Source organism: Elaeis guineensis, chromosome 16 (assembly GCF_000442705.2).
Source record: "Elaeis guineensis isolate ETL-2024a chromosome 16, EG11, whole genome shotgun sequence".
Taxonomy (NCBI): Eukaryota; Viridiplantae; Streptophyta; class Magnoliopsida; order Arecales; family Arecaceae; genus Elaeis; species Elaeis guineensis.
In genome coordinates this window covers 38,249,566-38,275,697 of record NC_026008.2, presented here as the reverse complement: position 1 = coordinate 38,275,697, position 26,132 = coordinate 38,249,566, and the positions used below count along the sequence as shown (strand labels likewise).

Here is a 26,132-nt window from a genome sequence, read left to right as displayed (position 1 = left end):
GGCCATCGGTTTGGGTCCCTTGGGATGGCGGTGCGCTCTCCTTCGGCTGCCGGCCATTTTCGCACCAGTCGATCCCTGGTCGGCCAACTGTATGAGGGGACCATTCAGTCCCCTGTTTCATTTTTTTTTACCCAGGGAGGCCACGGGAAGAAGCAGAAGAAGGAAGAAAAAAAGAAAAAGAAAAAAGAAAAGAAAAAGAAAAAAGAAAAAAGAAAAAGAAAAGAAAAAGAAAAGAAAAGAAAAAAAAATAAATAAATAATAAAATAAAAATGAGAGAGTTTCTCTCTCTTCTCTCTCTTTCTTCAGTTTGAATCCGTACTTTCTATCTCTAGAATTGGATTTTCTCTCTCTAAAATTTTTTCTCTCTAGATTTTTTCTCTCTCTTGATGGATTTCTCTCTCCAAAGTTATCCTTCTAAGATTAGCGTAGTGAAAGGCTTCATTTTGATGATTTTGATCGAGTTTAGGGAAGAGTCTAATTTCAAGTGAGGTTTTGATTTGGGATTTGTTTAGATTTAATTTTGAATTAAAATTAATGTAAGAATATAATTTTGTATAATAGGCACTGAAGAATCTCCTAGAAGTTAGTCGATCTGTTCATTCAGTACTCTGTGAAAGGTAAGTAATAAATCATCTTCTCAAGATATTTCATATTTATTCTGAAAATAAATAATTATTCTTTAAAATTATGCATGATTTATGAAATTATATTTTAAAAGAAAAGTACTTTTGAAATATTATGGTTCGTCGATTATGCACATGTTCAGTAAAAAATTATGATATGTTACGATACAAAAGTGTTTTGATATAGATTGAATTTATGCTCTCAGCCTAACTATGTTTCAGTGAGCCCCGCCAATAGGGATTATATGTTGGTACTCAGTGGACCCTGCCAGTGGGAGTCGTGCATTGGTATTTAGTGGACCCTGCCAGTGGGAGTTATGCACTGGTGTTTGTAGATCCTGCCAGTGGGGGTTGTGCGCTGGTATTTAGTGGATCCCGTCAATGGGAGTTAAACGTTGGTTATAGTCGAGGCTGTTGAGTTACAAGTGTTTTGAATCGAATCGGATTTATGATATGTGAATATTTGAAAAGATTGAATTTGTATAAAATTAGCATGAAATATATTTATTTGCAGCATTGTTCTTGAAAATTTTATAATATTTGAAATATCTGGTTGAGATATTTGTTACTTATTGGGCTGTCTAGCTCATTACCTTTCTTTTTATTTTTCAGATTCAGATAATTAATTGCGAGCGCGGAAAAAAATATTGGGACAGAACTTTTAGAGGCGAGATTTAGTATTGTCAACTTCATTGAACTTAGAACTATTATTTTATTTTTAGTAAAATTTTATTGGATGTAAGATATTTGATTTAATTACTTGAATTAAAGTTGAATAATAATTATTTGAATTTATTTCGCTGTGATGCATTGATATCGTGATGAGATACCTTGCATGCTTATGGAGAGAGTTCTTCATAAGTATGCGGTGGTTGCCGCGACCTCCTGCTCGCGATCTCGGGCCGGGGGTGTGATAATTAATATGGTATCAGAGTATAAGTGAATAAATTATGACACATAGAATTAGACATAATATGAGTGTAGGTGGGTAGACATTAGAAATATTGGGATGTTAAAATATGAGCATCATAATAAACCCATCCTAACAAATAGATAAATGAATCTAATAATGTTTTACTACTACAAGGTTATTATGCCTCCCCGTAGAATGACAAGAATTACTTAAGAAATTGCAAGAGAGACATCACAACCATGGGATGGTAGCACTCCCCATCTGACCAGTGGCACCCCTCAGGAGGAGGGAGTCGTAGATTCTAATGAGAGTACTTCGAGAGCACGCCAGGAACCGGATATGGCTCAGTTAATGCAGACCCTAATTGGGATGGTACAAATGCAACAACAAATACAGCAGCAAATGCTTGAACAACAGCAGATACAACGAGATACACAACAACATCAGCATCCACCACCACAACATGGAGAGCAACCAGTATAACAGAACAACATTTCAGAATTTAAAAAGCTTGCTCCTCCAGCTTTCAAGGGGACTACTGAACCTTTGGAGGCTGATAACTGGATAATGAAGATGGAGAAGGCCTTCGCTATCCAAGAGTGTCGTGATGAAGAAAAGATTCGATATGCAGCTTATTTACTATAAGGAGAAGCATACAACTGGTGTCAGCGACTACAGCGCAAGTATGAATAAGACGGCAAAATACTTATCTGGGAAAGATTTTGGATTGCATTCTACGATCAGTATTTTCCTCGGAGTATAAGGATCCAGAAAGAGCAAGAGTTTATTTATGTGAAGCAAAAGGGTATGAGTGTGACTGAATATGAAGCAAAATTTACAGAGTTAGTAAAATTTGCTCTGAAATTAGTGGATGGTGAGCAAGAACGTGTTCACAAGTTTGAGATGGGACTGAGAACTGAGATTCAAAAACAAGTGGTTCCATATGAATTGACAACTTATGCAGATGTGGTAAACAAAGTACTGATAATTGAAAGAGAAGTCAATGAAGAACGCATGGAAAGGGAAAGAAAGCAAAGAAAGAGAGCAAAATCAAATGATACACAAGGGCAGAATAATAAAAACATCAAAAGTTCAGCTAAGGGAGCAATAAATAATAAGACTCAACAGATTGATGGTGAGCGGTGCTCCAGATGTGGCAAAAATCATGCAGACAAGGATTGCCATTGGAATACAGGTGCTTGTTTCAAATGTGGTCAGATGGATCATAAAATTGCTAGCTGCCCACTAAATACTGAAAATCAAGTTGGCCAAAGAACTTATGAAGGACAAAATAAGGGTGGTGGACAGATTTCTAAAACCCAGGGAAGAGTTTATGCACTTACTCAACAGAACGCACAGGCTTCCAATGCAATGGTGACAGGTAAGAAAAATTTCGAGGATGAAATTTATTTTTAGGAGGAAAGAATCTAACATCCGGCCCATTGGGCCTTAAACCCAGCCCATAAAAAAAAATGAAGAAGACTCCCGCAGGGAGTCTTCTTCTCCCAACCGGCTCCTAATCGGAGTCCGAAACCTCATCGGAGAGGAGTCAAACTCCTCTCCTCTGGCTTTATTTAAGGGGGAGACCCTTCTTCCTTCTTCCTACCAAAGAATCTTGGAGCGAAACGGCGAAGATCGTCGAAAATCGCTTGCGGAAACCATCACCGTGCCCACCGTAATTCCTCGTCGGAGCTCGAGGTAAGCATGTGGTTCTCTTCCTCTCTTCTCTCCCTTCCTTCCCGTGTCGGTGTGCACGCTCGTCGGTAATCAGAATCGTCGGATTTTGTCGTGGGAGAGGTTTCAATTTGTTTTGGTTTTCCGACGTCGGTGGTCGTCGCCGGCCACCAATTTGGGTCCCTTGGGATGGCGGTGCGCTCTCCTCCGACTGCTGGCCATTCCCGTGCCGGCCGATCGTCGATCGGCCAACTGTATAAGGGGACCATTCAGTCCCCTGTTTCATTTTTTTTCACTCAGGGGAGGCCACGAGAAGAAGTAGAAGAAGGAAGAAAAAAAGAAAAAGAAAAGGAAAAAGGAGAGAGAAAAGAAAAAGGAAAAGAAAAAAGGAAAAGAAAAAAGAAAGAAGAAAAAAGAAAAGAAAAGAAAAGAAAAGAATAAATAAATAATAAAATAAAAATGAGAGAGAGTTTCTCTCTCTTCTCTATTTTTCTTCAGTTTGAACCCTTACTTTCTCTCTCTAGAATTGAAATTTCTCTCTCTAAAATTTTCTCTCTCTAGATTGTTTCTCTTTCTTGATGGATTTTTCTCTCCAAAGTTATCCTTCTAAGATTAGCGTAGTGAAATGCTTCATTTTGATAATTTTGATCGAGTTTAGGGAAGAGTCTGATTACAAGTGAGGTTTTGATTTGGGATTTGTTTAGATTTAATTTTGAATTAAAATTAATGTAAGAATATAATTTTGGATAATAGGCACCGAAGAATCTCTTAGAAGTTAGTCGATTTGTTTATTCAGTGCTCTGTGAAAGGTAAGTAATGAATCATCTTCTCGAGATATTTCATATTTATTCTGAAAATAAGTAATTATTCTTTGAAATTATGTATGATTTATAAAATTATGTTTTAAAAAAAATACTTTTGAAATATTATGATTCATCGATTATGCACATGTTCAGTAAAAAATTATGATATGTTATGATATAAAATTTTTTTGATACAGATCGAATTTATGCTCTTAGTCTAACTATATTTCAGTGGGCCCCGTCAATGGGGATTATACGTTGGTACTCAGTGGACCCTGCCAGTGGGGGTTGTACGCTGGTATTTAGTGGATCCTGCCAGTGGAGGTTGTACGTTGGTGTTTGTAGACTCTACCAGTGGGGGTTGTGCACTGGTATTCAGTAGACCCCGTCAATGGAAGTTAAACGTTGGTCATAGTCGAGGCTGTTGAGTTACGAGTGTTTTGAATCGAATCGGATTTATGATATGTGAATATTTGAAAAGATTGGATTTGTATAAAATCAGCATGAAATATATTTATTTGCAGCATTGTTTTTGAAAATTTTATAATATCTGAAATATCTAGTTGAGATATTTGTTACTTACTGGGCTGTCTAGTTTATTATCTTTCTTTCTATTTTTCAGATTCAGATAATTAATTACGAGTGCGGGAAGAAATATTGGAACAGAGCTTTTAGAGGCGAGATTTAGCATTGTCAACTTCATGGAACTTAGATCTATTGTTTTATTTTTAGTAAAATTTTATTGGATGTAAGATATTTGATTTAATTACTTGAATTACACTTGAATAATAATTATTTAAATTTATTCTGCTGTGATGCATTGATATCATGATGAGATGCCTTACATACTTATGGAGAGAATTCTTCATAAGTATGCGACGGTTGCTGCAATCTCCTGCTCGCGATCTCGGATCGGGGGCGTGATAAGTATCTTTCACAAACTTTCAACTCATTAATGAAATTTGTATGCATAATACATGATATTATTTACGGTTGATACGGGGTTGGAGGCATCTTGTTATGTTACATAATAGGTCCAGTAGAAATGATAAATATTTGTCTGTTCCCTAGTTTTTAAAACACAATGTTTCAACCAATGTCTTTTTTTTTTTCCTGAACTCAATACTCAAAAATTTTTAAACAACATCAAAAAGGTGAATAGTGGCTTTCGGGGGTGCTTTTCTTTTTTGGATGTATTAGCATTGTCCAAACCTAATTTTGGTATCTCATCAAAGTAGCAGATGTATTTCCTTGGATGAACATCAAACTAATTACCTCCCTCCCAAAAAAAACCCACCCATCAAAAAAAAAAATCATGACTTTAAGAACCGGTTTCATTGCCCTAATTATAAAAGTGTACATTGATTTCAATAGAAGATACTTTAGTTCACTAAATTGGGAAAATTTTGGGGGCATCGATTTGTGCAAACAAAGTATTATCTGGGCTTATCTTTCAAGTTTGGCAACTTTATATTCATCAACCCCTTGACAATGCACCAATTCCTATGAGTCTCATCAATCCCCGTTTCAATCCAAATTTTTTGTGCAAGTTCATATGAAATAGGTGCTCTGTAGCATCAATCACTGAAAAAAATGGCAGCTCTTCTTATGCATATGGAGCTAGCGACAGCCACAAATGCTAAGCCCGTTTAATTGTATGGTTGCAAATGATAATAGGGAGAAGGATTCACGACCTAAATTTTGTACTTCTTCTTCTTAAGTAGGAGGAATCCCTGCAAAAAAGACGCAATGAAAAATGCTGAATCCGAGAACCAGTTAACTTGACTCATAATCGGAACTACCATTTTTTTCATAGCCCAATTCTTTTGTATTATTTTTTCTTTGTCCGGCTGGATAATTGCCATAATTGGGGCCTCAAAGGTTCTATACTATTATATTTTTGAAAAATTTTTTGTGCACTACAAGTAGTGTAGAAAATTCGATGTAGAGTGCACCATCTTATCTAATTGGTCTACGTAGTCACCACTCTCTAATACATATTTAATGCCTACAGATCGATTTTTTTTATTTAAAAAATTTGTATTACAAAAATATCCATATTTTTTGAAAAATTATGATATCTGATGCTTATATTATGACATCCTACATCATAATTTTTATTCACGAAATGTCATAATATAATGCAGGATGTCATAATTTTCTTTCAAAGAATAAGAATATTTTCATCATTTAAAATTTTCAAACGAAAAAATCTATTTGCAAGCTTTAAATGTACATGAAAAAGTGATTGGACAAAAATATTCTTTTTCATATTTTAATGATATCTTCGGTCATATTATGACATTCTAAGCCATAATATACCACGGGATGTTATAATTTTTTTCTAAAGGATTGGAATATTTTTGTTATATAAAATTTTTAAACGAAAAAATTGATCTGTAGATATTAAATGTATATTGAAAAATGATGACTATATGAATCAATCGGATAAGATGATGTATTTCACATCAAATTTTCTACACCGATCATGATGCACAAAGAATTTCTTTGCATCTTTTCATTAGTCACTTGTTGCTTTTTTAATATCCTCATCCTTTACCTTATATGCTGCAACCCTCCCTTTTTAAGCAAGCCCCATGTCCATTTAGTTTAGAGCCTATACATCAAACCTGAAAGCAAGCATATCTTTACCACCAACCAAGGTATCCACAAACATCATTATTCCATTACAACAAACTTCCACTGGAATTACCATCACCGGCTATAACGATTACAATGACTATCATTTCTCTCATTATTTATTATTTAAGATTATAATAATAAAATAAAATATTGTAATGATCATAATTTTGCTTTAATAGAAAATAATAATGGATGATTAGAGTTGATCATAGATTGAGTTTGGATATAAAAAATATTAAATTTTAAACAGATTTAATTTAAAATTATCTAAAAAATAAATATAATTAGATGAAAGATATGATTTATGGCCGATGATACGAAGGTAATGCCTCATTTCTATCCAAATCGTATTTACTTCGTGAATTTTTTTTAAAAAATTAATAAAAATATAAATTTTTAAAATATTTTATTTTTTGAAACAGTATATATGTAAAATAATGATCATTGTCCCCTCTATGCAGAGATCAACGTGACCAGATAACTGCATGAGTAACGACCACTATTTGTATATCACCATTATTAAATAATGGGAACGTCCGAGGGAGGTCATTCTCTGGAGCGGATTCGGGTTGTATCTTTGACGCGAAGGAAGGATTCACCTTCCTTCGCACCATTAACCGTTGGATCATTCATCAGTCGCTTTGAGAGCTATGCAGCAGTCGAATACGGCTTTTGAAATGCTTTGAGATCTGTGCAATGGGTGATCCAAGGTGGATTAGCCCGAAGGAAATGAATCCTTCTTTTGTGCAAAAGATACAATCCTCATCCCTCTGCAGCACCCATTTGGCCCACCAAATTTTACAGAACCGAATCCGCAACAAGGTCTCGAACAGCAAAAAGATGCAACCGAAAACGTCCGAAACCGTTTCCAACGAGATCTTGTAGTCCCCATGAACCCTAGATCGATCCCCTCTCTTCTCTCCCCCTCCGGTCTCCTCTCGCGCGCCGGGTCCAGATCTCGACTCGGATCCCGCATTGGGGCTTCCTGGCTTCCAGTTCGGCGATTCCGAGGGAGATCGGGAAGTCTTTGAAGCCTTCGCTTTTGGATTTCTAATGGTACGGATCGTGTGAAGGGATTTGGATCGCCGTGGAGCGCTGGGGATTGGAATGTGATGAGGAGGATTCGGTGGATGTTGGACATCGTAGCATCGATTTCTGGCCATATTTGCAGGATTTTTGGGGCAGCATTTGTGGTTATTGCTTTAGAGGAGTGATTTTGGATTGATATTTGAAAGTTTTAATTGTTGGGGAGTTCGAGATGGATTTGTCTGCGATCAGCGAGGAGCTGGCCGAGATCGAGGGGCAGATCAATGATATCTTCCGGGCATTGTCGTAAGAATTCAAAGCTCTTCCCTTCAATTCTGATTGGTTGATTATGGAAGGACTTGATCGTTAGCGTTTTAATCTTGGAAGATTAGTTGTAGCAAATAAAAAGAAAAGAGTTTTTTTCGTAATATCTATCATAAAGTCTCTAGAATGGCTTGGAGTAGCTTCCGCAAAACTCTTTCTCAACTTCGTTTGCGTGAAGAAATGAAATATTTTTAAAGAATGTGAAATTAACTGCTGAAATATGAAGTTTCTAACCTACATTGTTCGAAATGGGTGTTCTATGTGAATGAGAATGTGCTTAATGAAGGTAATAATTTGCCAATGATCATTCCATGTATTGATTATTAGTAAGGTAACAAGATCATAGATATCAATTGTAACATGACAGGTGCTATGTTTCTGGAAATGATGATGGGCACCCTAGTTTAATTGGAAACTTGTCATTTCATGAAATTTTATTTGTTTGTCTTAGTGCAAAATTAACTACTAGAGAGTCTCGTGGAAGCCCATTATTCTTCATTGAGTACTTAATGCTTATGCCATTGCTAACAGAAATGGATTTCAGAAATTGGAGAAGATCAAAGACCCAAATCGACGGAGTAGACAGTTGGAAGAACTTACTGATAAGATGCGGGAATGCAAGAGGTAAATGTTTATGAATCTCTTCCATGCATTACATAGTTATGCAAAATTTGGAGTTTGTTGCTTTTTTTTTTGTTTTATTTAATATCTTGTGTTCTGTTAAATAGAAGTTGCCATTATTTAAGTGCTTCCTATTTTCTTGATAATTTAGTTGCAATATAGTTACAGATGTTAGAAACTTTGTAGTTGAATGTGCAAGTCAGAACCCACCAACTACCATTTGTATGACAGATTTGCAATGTTACATGTGAATGTTGAGCTTCAATGGTCGGAATTTACAGTCTGGAGGAAATAATGAAGGCCCTAATTCTATGTAGAGTTCATCAGGAAAGCTAATTATACTGGTGGAGTACAACAAAAAGCTTATTTTTCAGAAAAGCCTATTATTGTGCATGGCTGTGCAGAACATGTATAGCCAGACCATTTTATGTGTCCTCTGGTGTGTTGGTGGCAGCTGATTGTAGGACTCATAAACAGAATATGATGCCATGCATACTGTGCTGCTGGTGCAAAGAAGACTAATTATTTTTTAGCTTTTAGGTATATAATTGGGCATCTCATGATGATATCATTTTTGTTGTGGTTTTCACCAAAACTGATGGTGGTGCTTTTCAAATACTACAGAATACACACAAATGATGATAATTACTGGAAAAAAAGAATCCCATTTAGTTATCAATATTTATGCAATTATTAGCTTTCTTGCTGATTTTGAATTGTATGCTTTGATGTTTTTCTAGGCTTATCAAAGGGTTTGAGAAAGTGATGAAGGAAGAGGAGAGCAGAAATACTCATGATAACAACAAAAAGCTGAATGAAAAGAAACAGTCAATGGTGCTGTGCACAACTTTCTTTCTTTCTTTTAATTTGTGCATTTTTTATTCAGATGCGTTCTTACACATTTGTCACCTAACTGAATGGAAGCACCCCTTTTGCAGATTAAAGAATTGAATTCATTTGTTGCTCTCAAGAAGCAGTGAGTTTTTATCTCTTGGTAGTGTCTGATATTTACCGTTTTATACGCACTGGAGCATATCTTGCATTTATGCAGGGATGTATTTACGAATATTCATAGCCCTGTATTTGGTCTCCATTTTATTATTGATCCCATGCTTTTTCATTTATTGTGTCACCTTACTAGGATTAATTAAACTCTGTTAATTTTAAACTTAGAGAGATCAACTTCCACCTTTTGTAGATAAGTAAGGAGAACTGAAAGAAAGGGTAAAAAAGTGAGCAGGAAGCGAAGTTGGGTTAGGGACCTTAGGTTGTGATTTGCTTTTTAATGAAGAGCCTTATGTTCTCCAAATTATGGTCCACAATTCACCCCATTTCGATGAAAAAGGCCAAGATCATGATGATTATCTAGCTTTGGAGAGATCTCTTTTATGGAATGTTAAATGAACAAAGAATCTCAATTGTGGTACGCCGTACTAGTTGGTGCCGGTGCATGCCGGATGTACAATATCGGTACCAAACTGGTACATCGTACAAGAGGCATACCAAGTGCTGATATGCCAAATTTACCTCCATACCAGGTGTACACCAACTCTATTCCAAGATGTCACCGGTATAGGGTCCGGTACCAAGATGACAGACCTTGGTTTCAAGTTTTATTGGATATGTTGCTATAGGATAGTGGGGAAATGAAAAGGCAGAAAGTAGACAATGGAAAAAGTAATTCCTACTTCAACCTACGAATGGGATATATGTTGCCTGGGACTAGAGGATTCACCTCTAAAATGGATTCATTCAACCTAAGATGTTGATCCAACTTTACACAGATTTTCTGCACAGGAATTTAAAATTATTTCAGATTTTAGTATAGAAGATTAAATATAGAACCTTATTCAGTTCATTCAAGATTGTAGATTTGATCACAATAGTCTTTTCTTCAAGGCCTTTGCTTGTCGGGAAGACACAAGGGCAGCATGTATTTAACTATATAGAAAAATAAGCTTGTGACTGAATATCTTAAAGCTTCTAAGGCTAGATTCTTGCCTGACAAATATAATGTAATTCATGATCTAAAATTAATAACTTTAGAAAAAGATTTGCAAATCATTGGGAGGTAAACCATTAAACACTAAGTATCTACTTATCCTTAGCAGTCATCAAGATTCAAGAGCTTCTCTTTCTGACATAACCGTGAAATGAAGCCTCATGGATGATGCAGATGAAAACCCCCTTACACTATATTTTGTGTTCAGATAAAAGATGTCAGCTACTTTATCATTAGGAGTGACACCTATTAATTATTGCAGAGTCCCTTGTACATTTGATTCTATTATCTATTTAAATTTTGCAAATATTCAATGGATTACCATCTTAGCTTTCTTATCATTTCTTCCAGTCTTTCCTTCTCTATTTGATTTTTTTTTTCTTTTATTAATCTGGACCAAAAGAGAACATGTTAGGTTTTGTACATGTTTGGTTTACCCTGATGATTTGCTGCAATTTTTCCATCAATCAAAAACATTAAACTCTTTTTAGATGCCAAAATATATCATCTCATTTGTGGAATGTCTATGTTCTTGAACATATCCGTTGGCTTACCAAAATACAATTTTAATTTCATCAGCAATTTTTTCTGTCCATTATGCATTGTTGTCTCTTAAATCTATAATTTTACTCATACCATTGTCATATCCTTTGTGTTACTAGAAAGTTTGGGTTTTCAGTTATTATTTTCTTATCCAATATACAAAAAAAAGAAAAAAAAACTTGCCCAATTTTGTTAAATTTATTTTAAATACTCTCATTTTTGGAACCACAGGCATGCAAGTAGTCTTGAAAATAAAAGAGTTGATCTCTTTGACGGTCTTGGTGTTGGAGATGGAGTTGGTGATGAAAATGTTATGCTAGCATCAAGTAAGTTCTTTTGTTACCTTGGCATAAAATATACTTGCAAATATGTAATTACATTTAAGCTATTTAAAATCGAGATGAAAGTAAGCTTATACTAGAAAGTGCATGTACTTGTAAACACCTGTAAGTCTTAGTTCCTGGGTCATTACTATTATTATTTGTGTTCACTTGAATCAGTTTGTGTGCTTCTTTTGTTCGTGGGAACATTCATATACATGATCACGTCATGAACATGTTACAAAATTTAACCAAGTTGGTACTCTCATTGGTGGTTGCAGCTTGCATTCACCATTTAATATTGCACATAACATAATAAAGGACTGCAAGAGAATGATTGGCTGAAAAAAATTGTATTGATCTTGTAATTTCTTTTATTGATCGTGTACATTTTTTGATATAGTACGGTATATTTTTTGTTAAATAGAAAGTAGATTTTTGATTGAAAAAGCCACATGCGTGTGTTAATCAAAAAATTATTTAATGGTACCTTTCATTTGATTGACTAGATCTGAGTTGTGATTTTCTTTAATCTTTTTATTTTTCAACTCATTTAATTAAATTTAATCATAGTAAGTGTCTTCAAATAAAAGATAAGGTTGTTTGGAGTTTAGATTTTTCACGAACCAACAACACGTATTAATTTGAATGGGTTCTTATTGTCCCTTTTTGTTATCAAAATGTTGAGAGAAATTGGGAGAATCCAAGTTACACAATTGTGGACACATAGACACATGAAATCCATGTATTTCTTACTCTCTCTCTCTCTCTATATATATATATATATGTGTATGTATGTATGTATGTGTGTATGTATCTATGTATTATATAAATATAATATACATAACTCTTCCAAATGATTTAAAATAGCAAAAAAAGGGTTTAAGTGGATTTAGGTTATCCCAACTTGTTATTTTGAATATTTTATATATCTTGGATTAGAAAGGATAGACTACAAAATGAATATATTAGAGGAACTATTGGAGTTGCACGAACAGAGAACAAAGTGATGGAGAATCAATTGAGATGGTATGGGCATGCACAACAGAGATCCGAGGGGATTCTGACAAGAAGAGGTACCTTAATTTTGTTCAAGGATGTACGAGGGGGAAGACCTAGGGTGACATGGATGGAGGTTGTGATAAAAGATGCAGAAAAAAATTACAGCAGAGGTGGTATCCTTAAATTTAGTCAATTGTGTATAAAAGCTACGTTGACTACTCTATGAAGACATCAAGTTATCTGGAATTATGGGGATATAATCAGATTTTTAGATAGATCTAGTATTATGGAAGATGGTACTGACCTATATAGCTATATTTCATAGCGTTACTATTCCAATATGGATTAATAGATGCTTTTTATGCTAATCAGGTGGTTCTGCAATATGTAACAGCGGCTTTTTATTGCTAACAGGTGGTTCTACAGCATGCTTTTAAAAATTATAAGTCTTAAGTTATGCCTGTTGAAATCCTAAGGGGAAACTGTCCTTGTGTCAGCAAATGTACGTTCTGTTTCTGGAACTCCAATTTGCACCTTGTCTAGTTATTGGAGGAAATCATCTAAATCATGACAGTACCAATGAGAAACTTAGATGAATGAGATTATACTGAACCATTTCTAATTAAAGCTACTCAAGAAAAAAGTTTAGTCATCTTTGTTGTTTTATTGGGCTCCTTGCTTTCAAGCCTACTTTTCTGCAAACATTGATGTCAAAGTCGAGTTGACCTGTCCATTGTCAAGTGCTTGTTAAATTAAAAATTAGCTGCATCTTTTCATAACTTTATGAATTTGTTTTTTAATTCCTTGATTCTAATCTAAGAACTTTAAAGTGATCTCCAATTTCTAATGCAACATGTGCAGCTATGACCAATCAACAGTTAATGGACACTGGACATCAAATGATGGATGAGACAGATCAAGCTATCGAGCGGTCAAAGAAGGTTAGATTTTTCTATAAATTCTAATATGTAATTGACCAAAAGATTGTAGTTGGCAGCCTTTTTCAGGTTTTGTTGTGCTACAACTTTAGACATAGCATGGCATATGGCAAGCTGCCTAACTGAGTTGCCTAGGCCTATCTATAAAAAGATAATATTGGTGGAGTCACAGTCTTTTTCCTGTACTCATTTTCTTTTGATTTTTAAAATCATGGTCTACCTCTAAGTTGAAGTGGAAGGAGGTCTAATTTCAGTATCTATAGTTTTGGCTGATGAAGATGCTAATTGCAAATCATTTTCTTTCAATGTTCTTGTGCCTTCTGCTGTAAATGGCGAACTGGACAACCTTATTTTAGCTGTTTGATTTTACTGTATAAATTGTTTTGCCTTCGTATTCATAAACATCAATATTGGCTTAAATTTTCCTTCATTTCCAAGACATATGTTTTAGGTTTTCCTCTTCTATCAAGACCCTTTGACTAAGTTTATGCTATGATTCCTTTTACTTTACATTTTATTATATGATGTAATTACATCTCCATGAATTCATACGATATTCTCTAATGGGGTTTGATCTAACTCTTATATTTTTCTGGTGTTACATATAAATATTAATAATTTTTTAGCACTTTATCTTGGGCACGTGAAGTCACATAGGGTGCACTTTTTGGAGCATGCGCATTTTTGTTTAACCACACCAGTTTTAATATCATTCAGAAATTTTAGTTGGTCTCTCCATTTTTATTTGAGCAATAAAGTTAAGGTGTTGTAAACTGCCATTCCTGGGTGCTGCTAGCTTTCTCTAGCCCGTCAGCGGCGAATCCAGGAATTTTGCTTTATAGAGTCAATATAATAAAAAAAAGTAAAAAAGCTACGAAGATAGAAAGAAGAAAAAATAATAAAATATTATTTTTTAAAATAATAAAATATATAAAAAATGATAATTTATAATATCTTAAATATCTTTTATAATAAAATATTATAAAAGAGCACCATAGTAAAATCTTATATATTATTAAATATTAAAATTATAATGGCTAACCAAAATTTATTTTAATCATATATATTTGATATGAGTGAAAAAAAAGAGAAGACGGAAAAAACTAAAAAAAATGTTATAAAAAAAAGAAGCTAAAAGAGACATCTAATTCAACTTGGGAAGAGAGAAAAGAAGAACATATAATTTTTTATTGCATTTGGATTGATTAGGGTATAAAAAATAAGTGGATGTGAGTTTAAATGTAAGAGATGGACGGATGGGGACCATGGGATTAAGGTTGGAGAAAGGGGTCAAAGTGGCATGAGAGAAGGAGAGAGAGGTGGGATATATGAGTCGTTAAAGAGAGAGAATGTAGATCATAATTACTCTTTTCATCTTTTGATATGATCCTTTTAGGGTATAAAAAATAAATCGATGTGAGATTTAAATATAAGAGATAAACAGATGGGATTGGGATGTGATATTAAAAAATAAATAAATAAGTAATAAAGAAAGAGAAAGAAAGAGAGAGAGGGAGAGAGGTTAAAGTGGTGTGAAAGAAGGAAAGAGGAAAAGAGAGATAGGACATATGAGTCATTAGAGAGAGAGAATATAGGTCATAATTACTTTTTTGATGCGATCTTTTTTATTTTTTTATTTCTTTAAAATTTTATATGAGACATGGAGTCAATTTATTAAATTAATGGGGTCAATTTTGGCTTTTCCTATATATATATATATGCCTAATATTGTGGGGTCAATTTTGGCTTTTTTCACTAAGTCAATATGGCCTTTCCTCCTAATAGTCTAGTATATACATATTGGGGCCTTATTTTTTTTGTGGGGTCAATTGACCTTACACTTTTCTACTTGCATCCACCAATGCAGCCCGTCACTAGATTAATTCTTTATGTCAGGGGAACTTGTTTTCTTTATTAGCTTCCTACCATCTGATATCTCTAGAAGATGTGGCCTTTGTATATTTCCTTTATGAAAATGGCATGAAACTATAGGGCATTGAGAACCTGACTGTCCAGAACATACAATTATCTTGGTAATGTTAAAGATGAAAGTGAGCAGCTCTAAAGAGTGCAGAATATATACGATACCGATGATTCCTTTTCAGTATTATGGACAGCTTGAGTCTCAAGATTCTTCCATTTCCAGATTTAATCAACAACTTTGTGGTTCTGTGGATTACAGGTTGTGGAAGACACGGTCAATGTTGGTGCAGAGACTGCAGCTGCCCTCAAGGCACAGGTGTGTCCCTCTCTTCCCACATCAGCCTTAAATCCCAGTAGATAATTTCTCTTCATGATTTCCAATGAGGTAAACAATATGGTTAACATTCTTATATCTCATAAATTTTGTCAGACTGAACAAATGAGTAGGATTGTTAATGAACTGGATTCAATCCATTTTTCAATCAAGAAGGCATCTCAACTGGTGAAGGAAATTGGTAGATCGGTTAGTTTCTCAAAGACTTGGACTTCTTATCTGGTTCTCTAATCTTTGGTGTGTCTGTCCTCTCATATTCACAACATTTTTCTTCATTTAGGTTGCGACTGACCGTTGTATAATGGCCATGCTCTTCCTCATAGTGATTGGGGTGGTAGCAATCATTATTGTAAAGGTGAATATATTTGAAGCTTCTTTTGCTAACTTCTTTTTTCTTTTTGTTACTACTTTTCTTTTGAACTGTTGATACATAATATTGCTTGGACAATGCAAATAATTTCTCGATCCATGCTGCGGTAAGCCAGTTAAGATTTATGCTTGGAACTCATATGCAGGCTGTTCTCACAGCCCAAACCCAAACCCAAACCCAGACAATACTCACAAGGCATTGTCCTCACCTAACCAGACTCCTTCATATTGTGGACCCCTTTTGATGACAGTTTTCAGCATGCTGCCCATCCTTGATCCTGTGGATCTGTGGAGCTGACCTTGCTCTTTCATTTCCATATCAAACTTGTCTCTCCAAAAGCATCTTACTGTGATGTTGTTCTACCTGATTTCTTTAGGATGAGATGATGTAGCATTTAATGAATCCTATGAAATAGTTGAAATTTAAACAGGCTCAGTTAATTAAAATGATTGATATTTAATGATATGCACTAATAATCTCTCTCTTCACTTTAAGTAGTTCATAGAATGAATGCTTGTCTTGAAATCAGAGTTTTCCAGGCTTCTGCAATTTCCAATTGTTTTGGGGTCCTGTCATAGTTCCTCAGATACCATGCTCAAACTTTGTTCAAGCTTGGTCCCTGTGAATGTATTGCCACCACATATGGAAGAAAATGGAACTAAGTTTTGTACTTGGCAAGTATTGTGTACCGGCTCCAGTCAAATCACTTGGGTTCCTTCCAAGTTCTTATACTGAATGATTTTCTGATTGTGTGCACAAAGGTTCATAAACATTGATGTGCTTTGGAATTCCAGAACTATATTTGTATTGTGGATAATACCAAAAACCAGACTAACTTCATTGTAAACATTGGCGTGCTTTGGATCTTCCTGATTGTGTGTACAAAGGTTCTTATTTTTGGAATCATCTCAATTGCTAAATCCTTGTTTTTCAAATGTCCAGCTTGTGAACCCACATAACAAGGATATTCGCGACATCCCTGGACTCGCACCGCCAGTTAGTCGGAAACTCCTTTGGGATCTAAGTGACAGATGAAGTTCTGACTCTCAGTTATCCAATTACTCCAGATGGCATCTTTTCTCCCAAGAAGGCATTTCTTCTAGGCAATGCTGTCACCGAGTATTATACTTGTAATTCATTTCTTATTGTTGGTATCACCATCACCATTTTTTAATATATATGATCTTACCTTTATTATCACCATGTAACGAAATGATAGTCGGGCACAAGAAAATATTCATTTTTATATATAAGAAGGGCATGTTATCCAGTTAATTTTCCTTCTGAATGTCCTCCGATTTACCTTGTCAACTTTTGACAGGGTTTCATTAGAAGGCTTAGTGTTTCTGCTTATAGAGGCCACATTTTTGTAACATTGATCGTTGATGCCCTGTGGTTTATTTTAAATGGACTTCTCTCTCCACTTTCTTGGCAGTCATTTCTGATTTTATGTGACCAGTCACTGGCAATGCATATGGTACACACTTCATTTATCAGATATTTTGGTGCAACTGGAGCGTTGGCAATCAGCCGGCCCAATTAATGAACTATTTTTGTTCATGGTGGGAATATTTTTACATTCCAACCTTACCATTGTCTTTTAACATTCTTTTGTTTTATATCAGACATTTGAAATCAGATGGATGGGTTGGTTCGTTTGAAATACTTGCATTCAGTCTTGATTCCATATGACTGTTGATCATAAGAATTACCATCAGAAGACAGCATGAAGAACTTTTGGCTTGTGATCATCATATTAGAGGGGCTCTTCAGATCCCTGAGTTTGGCTACTTTGCAATGTAATTCGCCAATAACTTTGTGCTTCTATGCCCTATGCATTAATCTCTATATAGCAGTGAGTTTAAGAATGGTGTTAAGGTTCAGGCATCAAAGTTATGACTCATCAACCAGAGCCAACCATGCTCTCATTTGTACGGTTGGAAAGTGCCCACTGTTTCTGGGTTTATAATCTTGGACTAGTAGGGCATGAAGCTCAAAGCAGTTTCTCATTCAAGAACATTGGAGAATTTTCGTAAAGAAAGGACATTGAAAAATTCTTAGTTTTCTTTCTTTAACATAATCATATTATTATTTTCTAGGAGTTAGGTTTTCATAAAAAATAGATATAAAAAAGGCCTAAGCCTAATACAACAGAAAATATATTTATTAAATTTATGATAATTTTTTGATTGATGATAGCCATAAATTAGATACTCCTTGAAGACCACATGCCTCGTATATGATGCAATACTGTGACGCAATACCGTGCGTGGGTGTGTGGCAACCCTATCTTTATTTTTTACAGCAAGCGTGTTCATGTTGGCCACTCCATTCAACCGCCATCCATTGGATTATCTTTAGCATGCGAAAGCGACACAATATCTTCTCCAAGAGCAAGCCTTTAGAGGAAAGACACCAACTTAGCTGCAAGTTGTTAGTGGAAGATCTGTTTTATCACATATATTTCTTTTTCTCTTTTTCCCATAAAGAAAAAAAAATTCGTTCATAGAAGTTCTAATGACCTTTCGTAGCATTTTATTCTCTGATTTTGTTGAATATATTTATACTAGATCAGTATAAATCATCCGTCTTAGGCAAAAAAAAAAAAAAAAAATGGAGAGAGAAAGAGAGAGAGGAAATCCATCCAGAATTTATTAGGAGAAAAAGAAAGGGGTTGGACAGAGGAGATGCATTGATAAGGTTTATAGACTTTCAAACTGGAAAAGTGTAACATTGCACCTGTCTAAAACAGGCATATATAAAGGAGGCAAGCAGAAGACCATATCCCCCTACCATGAAAGTAGAAAGAAATGCATGTGTTAATTCATTTTCTTGACTTCTGATCCAGCTTGGATGACTTCTATGGCCCTTTCATTTAAGCAAGCCAGTTAGGCACCCACTCTTTTCTCCTTAGGGGTGTTAGGTCAGGTCCAATTCGAGTTTAGTCGCATCTATATCTATACCCATATCCATATCGAAATCCAAAATATATTTAGATCGACGTCTAAACACAAATCTAGTTTAAACCCTAAATGCATGTTTGATCTTGGATCAAAAAATATTGAGTATCAGATAGAAATCAAATATTTAACAAATTATTTTGCTATTATTTAAATTATTTTTTAAATTATTTAATGATCCAAAATGCTATGTTATTAACTATGAAATGCACACGCGCACACACACAAAATGATATAAAAATATAAAATAATTTTATCCAAGAGAAAGGCATCTATTCGACTATTGCTCTTGTTATCTAAACATCCGTGCACTTAAAAGATACGAAGAACAAAAAGATTCTACAATAATCCAAACCCAGTATAAATATTAAATCATAACAACGTATTGTAAAATGATTACTACAAATGACATCAATAGAAATTTTGGTAAAACAAGATAGATCATGGTTTCGAAACTCTCTACTTGATTTTTTTTTTTTTATGGCTAAAAAAATGATACAAGTATGCACAAACATGTATATAAATGTACTTTTATGCATGAATATATATATATATATATATATATATATATATATATATATATATATATAGGGTTAGGTCAGGTTTTAGATTTCTGGGTATGAATCTGCCAAAATCTAAACCCAATCGAATAAAACTCGGGTCCAATTTGGAAGTTCACAACTAACCTAACAATTAATTGGGTTTTCCTTTTATACCCAAACCCTTTGTTTCAAGTCGGTTTTTTTATCAGATTAGCAAGTTATTGGCCTCTATTGACACCCCTATTCCTCATGCCATTGCAATCAAAATTCAAGCCTCCCTAGCCCTCCATTTATGTATTTATTTATTTATGTAAAGTTTAGGAGATGGATATGCCAGTTTTTAGGAGATTTTTTTTAAAATATTATTTTTTAATATTTATTTTCAAATCTACCCCTCTTTTCATCTCATTTCTGAAAACACGGTACTTGAACTGAAATGGCACAAATATGGAGAAACCGCATGTTGAACATGCGATTTCGGACTTGAAACTGCATGTTCAACATGTAATTTCAAATGACTTGACTTATTATAATAAAAAATTTAAAATTTAAATTTAATTTAAAATTTAAAATTAAAATCGCATGTTGATTATGCGATTCCCATTTTTGAAATAAAATCGTATCTTCTAGATGCGGTTTCATCCTCTCTCTTTTTTTTTTTTCGTTTCTGGGATGCTCGTTTTTTTTTCATTTCTGGCTTCATACTGAACAACTGGGGGGCACGGGTAAGGGCTATGTCGGGACCAGCAAGGGAAGTGGGGCACCAATCGATTGGGGCGATGGTCGGGCGGTGGGAGCTAGGGCTGTTTATTCGATTTTAATCGATCCGATCTGATCCGAACCGATCCGATCCAAAAATTAAATAATAAAAAAATAAAAATTGAAAACCAACCCGAATAAGAGATGAACCGAACCGAAATCGAATCAAAAATTTTGATTCGATTCGATTCAGTTATTTGATTTTTTTTATAATTTTTTTTATTTTTAATTATTTATTTTTGATACAATATATTCAAATAATTATTATGGATTCATTGGTAGTTTGTTACATTATATTTAATTAAATTTAGGATCTGTTGAATTTGTTGATTGGTAATTTTTTATATTAAAAATTAATAATTGATAAGTAATGATATATTAGTAATTGATAAATAATAAATCGATAATAAATAAAATATAACATATCAAAAACTACATCATTTACAATGCAAACAAGCAATCAAGCATCACAGCAAATTATAATAATAGACCAAGTCTAAATATCCAATCATCCATCCATGCAATCAACAAGTTCTCAACATAGTAAACAATATAAATTTAAATTATGATTTCAGTTTTCAGTTCGATTTTCAAATTTTTCGATTTTTAACCGAATCGAATCGAAAACCAAAATTCTTGAAAATGAAAATCGAAAATCGAACCGAACTATATTCAGTTCGATTTTTTGGTTCGGTTCAGACCGATTTTTGGTCTGAAATTGAATTATGAACAATCCTAGTGGGGACGATGGGGTGCGGCGCAGGGGGGTGCGTTGGGGTGCGGGCGCAGGGGTCTGGAGAGGGCGGAGGGGGTTGGAGGGCAAGTTTTATATTTGCGAGGAGCGACGGAGGGCGTGGTACCGGCTTCGTCGGGGCCGTGGGGGGGATGGGAGGGGGGTGGGGGTGCCGAGCGATGGGGGCCATTCGGGAGTGTGGCATGGGGAAGTTGCAGGGAAGCATGGGGGGTTGTGGATGAATGACGGACAAGGGGGCCATGGCGGGTGCGCCGCCAACGGCGGTGTCCTGGGCCTCACGAGGAGAGAAGGAGGCAATCATGATGGCGAAGAGAAATAGGCATGGGACGTGGGGCGATGGCATGGAGGAGCGGCAGCCAAGCAAAGGTGCCACGAGTAGGGCGCCAGAGGGTGGGTAGGTGCAAGTCGGCCACAGGCAGACAAAGACGGAGGATCGTCTGGAGTGGCGGGGAGAGTAGATTAGCAAATTTATTATTATATAAAATTTTTATTTAAGTGATAAATATATTTATTGATTTTTAATAAAACATCATATTATTAATGCATTAATATATTATTTTATTAATATAAATTTTATTTTATTAATATATTATTAATATATCACTTTATTAATTTTAATATATTAATATCATATTACATAAATACCTTCTATTTCTAAATTACCAAAAGATCCTCAACATAAATTTTCACAATAAAATAATATTATTAATACCTTCTATTTCTATTTCTAACAATAATGATATTTTATTATTAATAAGACAATAATATTTTATTATTAATAAAATAATAATATTTTATTATTAATAAAATAATAATATTTTATTATATATAAAATAATAATATTTTATTATTAATAAAATATAATATTTTATTATTAAGCACCCCACGCCCTTCGCAATCCACCTCCTTCTTTGGCCCCTATGCCCACACCCCACATCTCCCATGCCGCACCCACCCACCATGCGGTTTTAGTTTTAAATTCAAAAATAAATTTAAATTTTAAATTTTTGACTATGATAGGCACATCAAATAATAATATTTTATTATTAATAAAATAATTATATTTAATTACTAATCAAATAATAATATTTAATTATTAATAAAATAAAAATATTTAATTACTAATCAAATAATAATATTTTATTATTAATCAAATAATAATATTTTATGATTAATCAAATAATAATATTTTATTATTAAGCAAATAATATTGTTTTATTATTAATCAAATAATAGTGTTTATTATTAATTATATATATGTATATATATATTTTCTTTCTCTTTTTATTTTCACCTTCTCTTCCTCCCAGCCCCCAGCGATCCTCCACCTTCGTCTGCCAACGGCCGACCCGTACCCACCCCCTCCGGTGCGCCACCCATTGCACCTCTGCCCGACCGTCACTCCTCCATGTCATTTTTCCCGAGCCCTATGCCTGTTTCTCTCCATCGTCATGGCCGCCTCTCTCTCTCCTCGTGAGGCCCAGGCCGCCGCCGTCGGCGCCGCACCCACCACGTCCCCCTCACCTGTCGTTCGTCCATGGTCCCCCTACGCCCCCTGTGGCTCTCCCGCATTGCACACCCCTCCGACCCCTGTGCCCGCACCCCACAGCCTCGGCGGCCCCATCCCGCCCGACCCTCCTCCCCCCGACCCCGACGAAGCGTGCACCTGTGCCCTCCACCGCTCCGTGCAAACACAACCCCCTCCGCCCCGGTCCCCTCCACCCGCACCCCACCCCACCCCGTGGCACCGCACCCCACTGCTCTAGCCGTCCGATGCCTCCCCCCTCCCTCTTCGATCTTGATGAAGCACCCACTTGCGCTCCTCACTTATTCTTTTGTACAAAGTCGGGAATAAAAAAAAAATAGTGCATCTTGAAGATAAAAAAGAAAAAAAAATGATACCGAATCTTAAAAATATGATTTCATTTAGAAAACTGAAAAAAGAATATATAATTTTAATTTTAATTTTAAAATTAAAATTAAATTTTAAAGTTTTTATTAAGATAGGTCATGTCACTTGAAATATATGTTGAATATACGGTTTCAAATTTGAAATCGGATGTTCAACGTATAGTTTCCCCGTGTCTTTGCTATGTCAGCCCAAATGTGTTTTTTCGGAGGTAAGATGAGAAGGTGGATAGATTTGGAAAAATATTTAAAAAATAATATTTTTTAAAAAAAATCCATCTATAGGTACCAACCCCTGTGACTTTTGATAAACGCTGCCTTTAGCTCCAGTGCGAATTAGAATAGCAGCGAGGCTTTGTTCTTTAGTGATGTCAACTGGTGCGGATGTGGAAAAATGAAAAAAGACTACTTTACGGGAGATTATTTGCTGGGATTTGTACAACTTCAAAAGTTGGCTCTCGCATTGAAGCTTGGCCGGCCTCAAATACTGCACGTGAACAGAGAAATGAAACTTTTTAAGCAAATACATGAGATCATCGACAGTAGCATAAAACGAAGAACTCTCGTGTGTCGCAGGACGCCGCTTTGGTTCCACTCGGTTCTCCATTGACCAAATCATGTCCTCTAGTCTCTCACGCATTTATTGCTCAATATGTTTGAGAAATAATTTTATATAATATAAAAATATTCGTGAATATATATTTAATCTTATATCGATTATTCATTAGAAAGATCTTTAATATTTATGATCAAAAAAATTAAATAATATTTTTTGACTAATTTTTTTTGGATGAATTCATAAATTATTATAAATAGTATCAGAACGATCCAATCCATAACTCATGTAAACTAGGGAGACACTACAGTATGGATTCATTGGGCTGACTATAGACTGATTGTGGTATTTATAATAGATGTATAAATTTGAATCCTCAGTCTGACGATGATGCTTAGATATAAATAGAAAGAATATGTGAGAATCTATACAGATATGTATTTAATTCTATATCGATTATTCGTTGAGAATATCTTGGATATTTATACAGAATTAAAGAATCCATATAATATCTTCTGACAATTTTTTTAGATGAAGTCTTGGATTGTTATGTATAGTCTACATATTATATAGTTCAATGATTTGAAACAGATCTTTAATAGGTAAAAATATAAGTCATACATATACCAGGGGCTTGGTGGAGTCCGTTAGAGAATTGCTGATTGTTGAATGGTATTTGCTATAAGTATTGAAATCCACGTTAGTGTTAGAATTCTAATACAAGTCATATCCATGTTACAGAGAAATTCTTGGATAGATTTAGTCGGCCATATGTGTATTACACAAGGCCAATAAAAAGATGCCACAATAGCATAGCATACGGTGGTTGACTAAGTCTATCCAAACATTTCTCCGTATTAGGAGCCTTGGGAGAGATTTCTTGGCCATTGAATGGGTTTTGTCATATCTACTGATATCTTTTTTATTTTTCCAAGAAAAAGGATGAGCAAACTTAGTCTACCCAAGAATTTCAGTAGATATGTCACCGTGGTTATGTTTTCGAAAAGACGTCAATTAATCAGCCACCTCTATAGCTGGTGGGTTGAGATTTAAAATAAAATATTAAAATTTATATTATTTTATAAATATATAATAATCCCAAATCCGATTGGTGTTGAACTCATGATGCATTCGAAAAGGCATCAATCAACCAACCACCACAATTTAAAGCAAAGCACTAAAAATTATATTATTTTAAAAATATCTAATATATAAATAAGTGACTCCCATTTTAATTATTTAGTTGAAAAAAATTTATTTTTATTTTAATTTTCGAAAAAAAATAAAAATATCTCAAAATTTTAAAATTCAACCTTTGCTCCCTCCTAAAAATTATATAACAGTTCGACTTTGAGATACATGCAAATAAACAATAACAGTGTACTCATCAATGGACGCTGTGGATAAGTTTCAATCATGCTCCTAGTGGCATTTGCAAACATAGACAAAAATGGTAGAGTATAACCATACCGACACAACCATTTCCATGAAGAATAATCCAACAAGGAAATTTACACCTCACCTTCTATAGGTAGGTTAGCTATCTCTACGGCAAAGGTTACGGACCATCCCTTCCAAATCCATGAGTTTCAGTTCAAGGAGGGTGGTGCAATTTTTCTTTAAATGGGAACAGAGTGAACCCACTAAATGACTTAGAAAAGTTAATCGGAAAAGGAGCTTTTGCTTCTAGGAATCTTTGAAATAATTTGCTAGTTCTAGAGCACTAATATTTGTGCTGCCGACATTGCCTTTATTTACTGCTATTTTTTTACTATTTTCTGATTTAAATTTATAAATTTCTAACAACACACCTAAATTCATGGCTGAATTCAAATTCAGTAACCAGCGTCAGCGGCACCATGTTTGGGCCAAGCCAAATCTCTTTTTGTATATGTGATATCAGATACGGTAGATTCTCTTAAACAAAATGCAAATATGGCAGATCTTTTCTCAAAAGACTAATAAATATGCTTGATTCATATATATATATATATATATATATATATATATATATATATATATATATATATATATATATATATATATAAAGAGCATATTAAGTAAGAGAAGTGGCTTAATATGAGATGTGAGGGGATATAATAATAATCTTTGGATCCACATCAATGATTTAAATGAGTGTCGCATGTGTTCATGCATACACTTAAAAAAAAATTAAAAAATAAAAAGAATGGATAAATCTTAGAAGTATTTGGACAGTCTGGACAACCATGGTCTCATCTGAATTATTGATATAGATCCAAAGATTATTATTATATCCTCTCACCTCTCATATTCTCACTTAATATGCTTTATATATATATATATATATATCACACACTTCAAGAGTTTTGATTTTAATATTTAAATATTAAGATAAATGTAATTCTTACTGGAGCACAAAACTAATCAAACACCAAAATTCTCACATTTTGCTCACATGACATAATAGCTTTAGGTGCATGCATGTTTTGTGATACGACATACATGCAACAAATTAAAGTTGTAAAAGCTTGTCTTATCAATGGCTAACGATGTTGAAGGAGAAAAAGCATCAACCATGTCTAACTTAACAGAAGATGGAACAGCAAGTGCAT

General features: G+C 34.5%; 1 protein-coding gene across 1 annotated transcript; it reads left to right on the top strand.

The window, feature by feature from the left end:
- Positions 1-7,495: 7,495 nt before the first annotated feature.
- Positions 7,496-17,476, top strand: LOC105059600 (novel plant SNARE 11). Its single transcript, XM_010942953.4, has 10 exons — positions 7,496-7,988; positions 8,538-8,630; positions 9,368-9,461; positions 9,566-9,603; positions 11,404-11,498; positions 13,356-13,435; positions 15,615-15,671; positions 15,786-15,878; positions 15,970-16,044; positions 17,002-17,476. Exons 1-10 carry the CDS (start codon positions 7,915-7,917, stop codon positions 17,092-17,094), a joined length of 792 nt encoding a protein of 263 aa, XP_010941255.1. The 5' UTR covers positions 7,496-7,914; the 3' UTR covers positions 17,095-17,476.
- Positions 17,477-26,132: the final 8,656 nt, after the last annotated feature.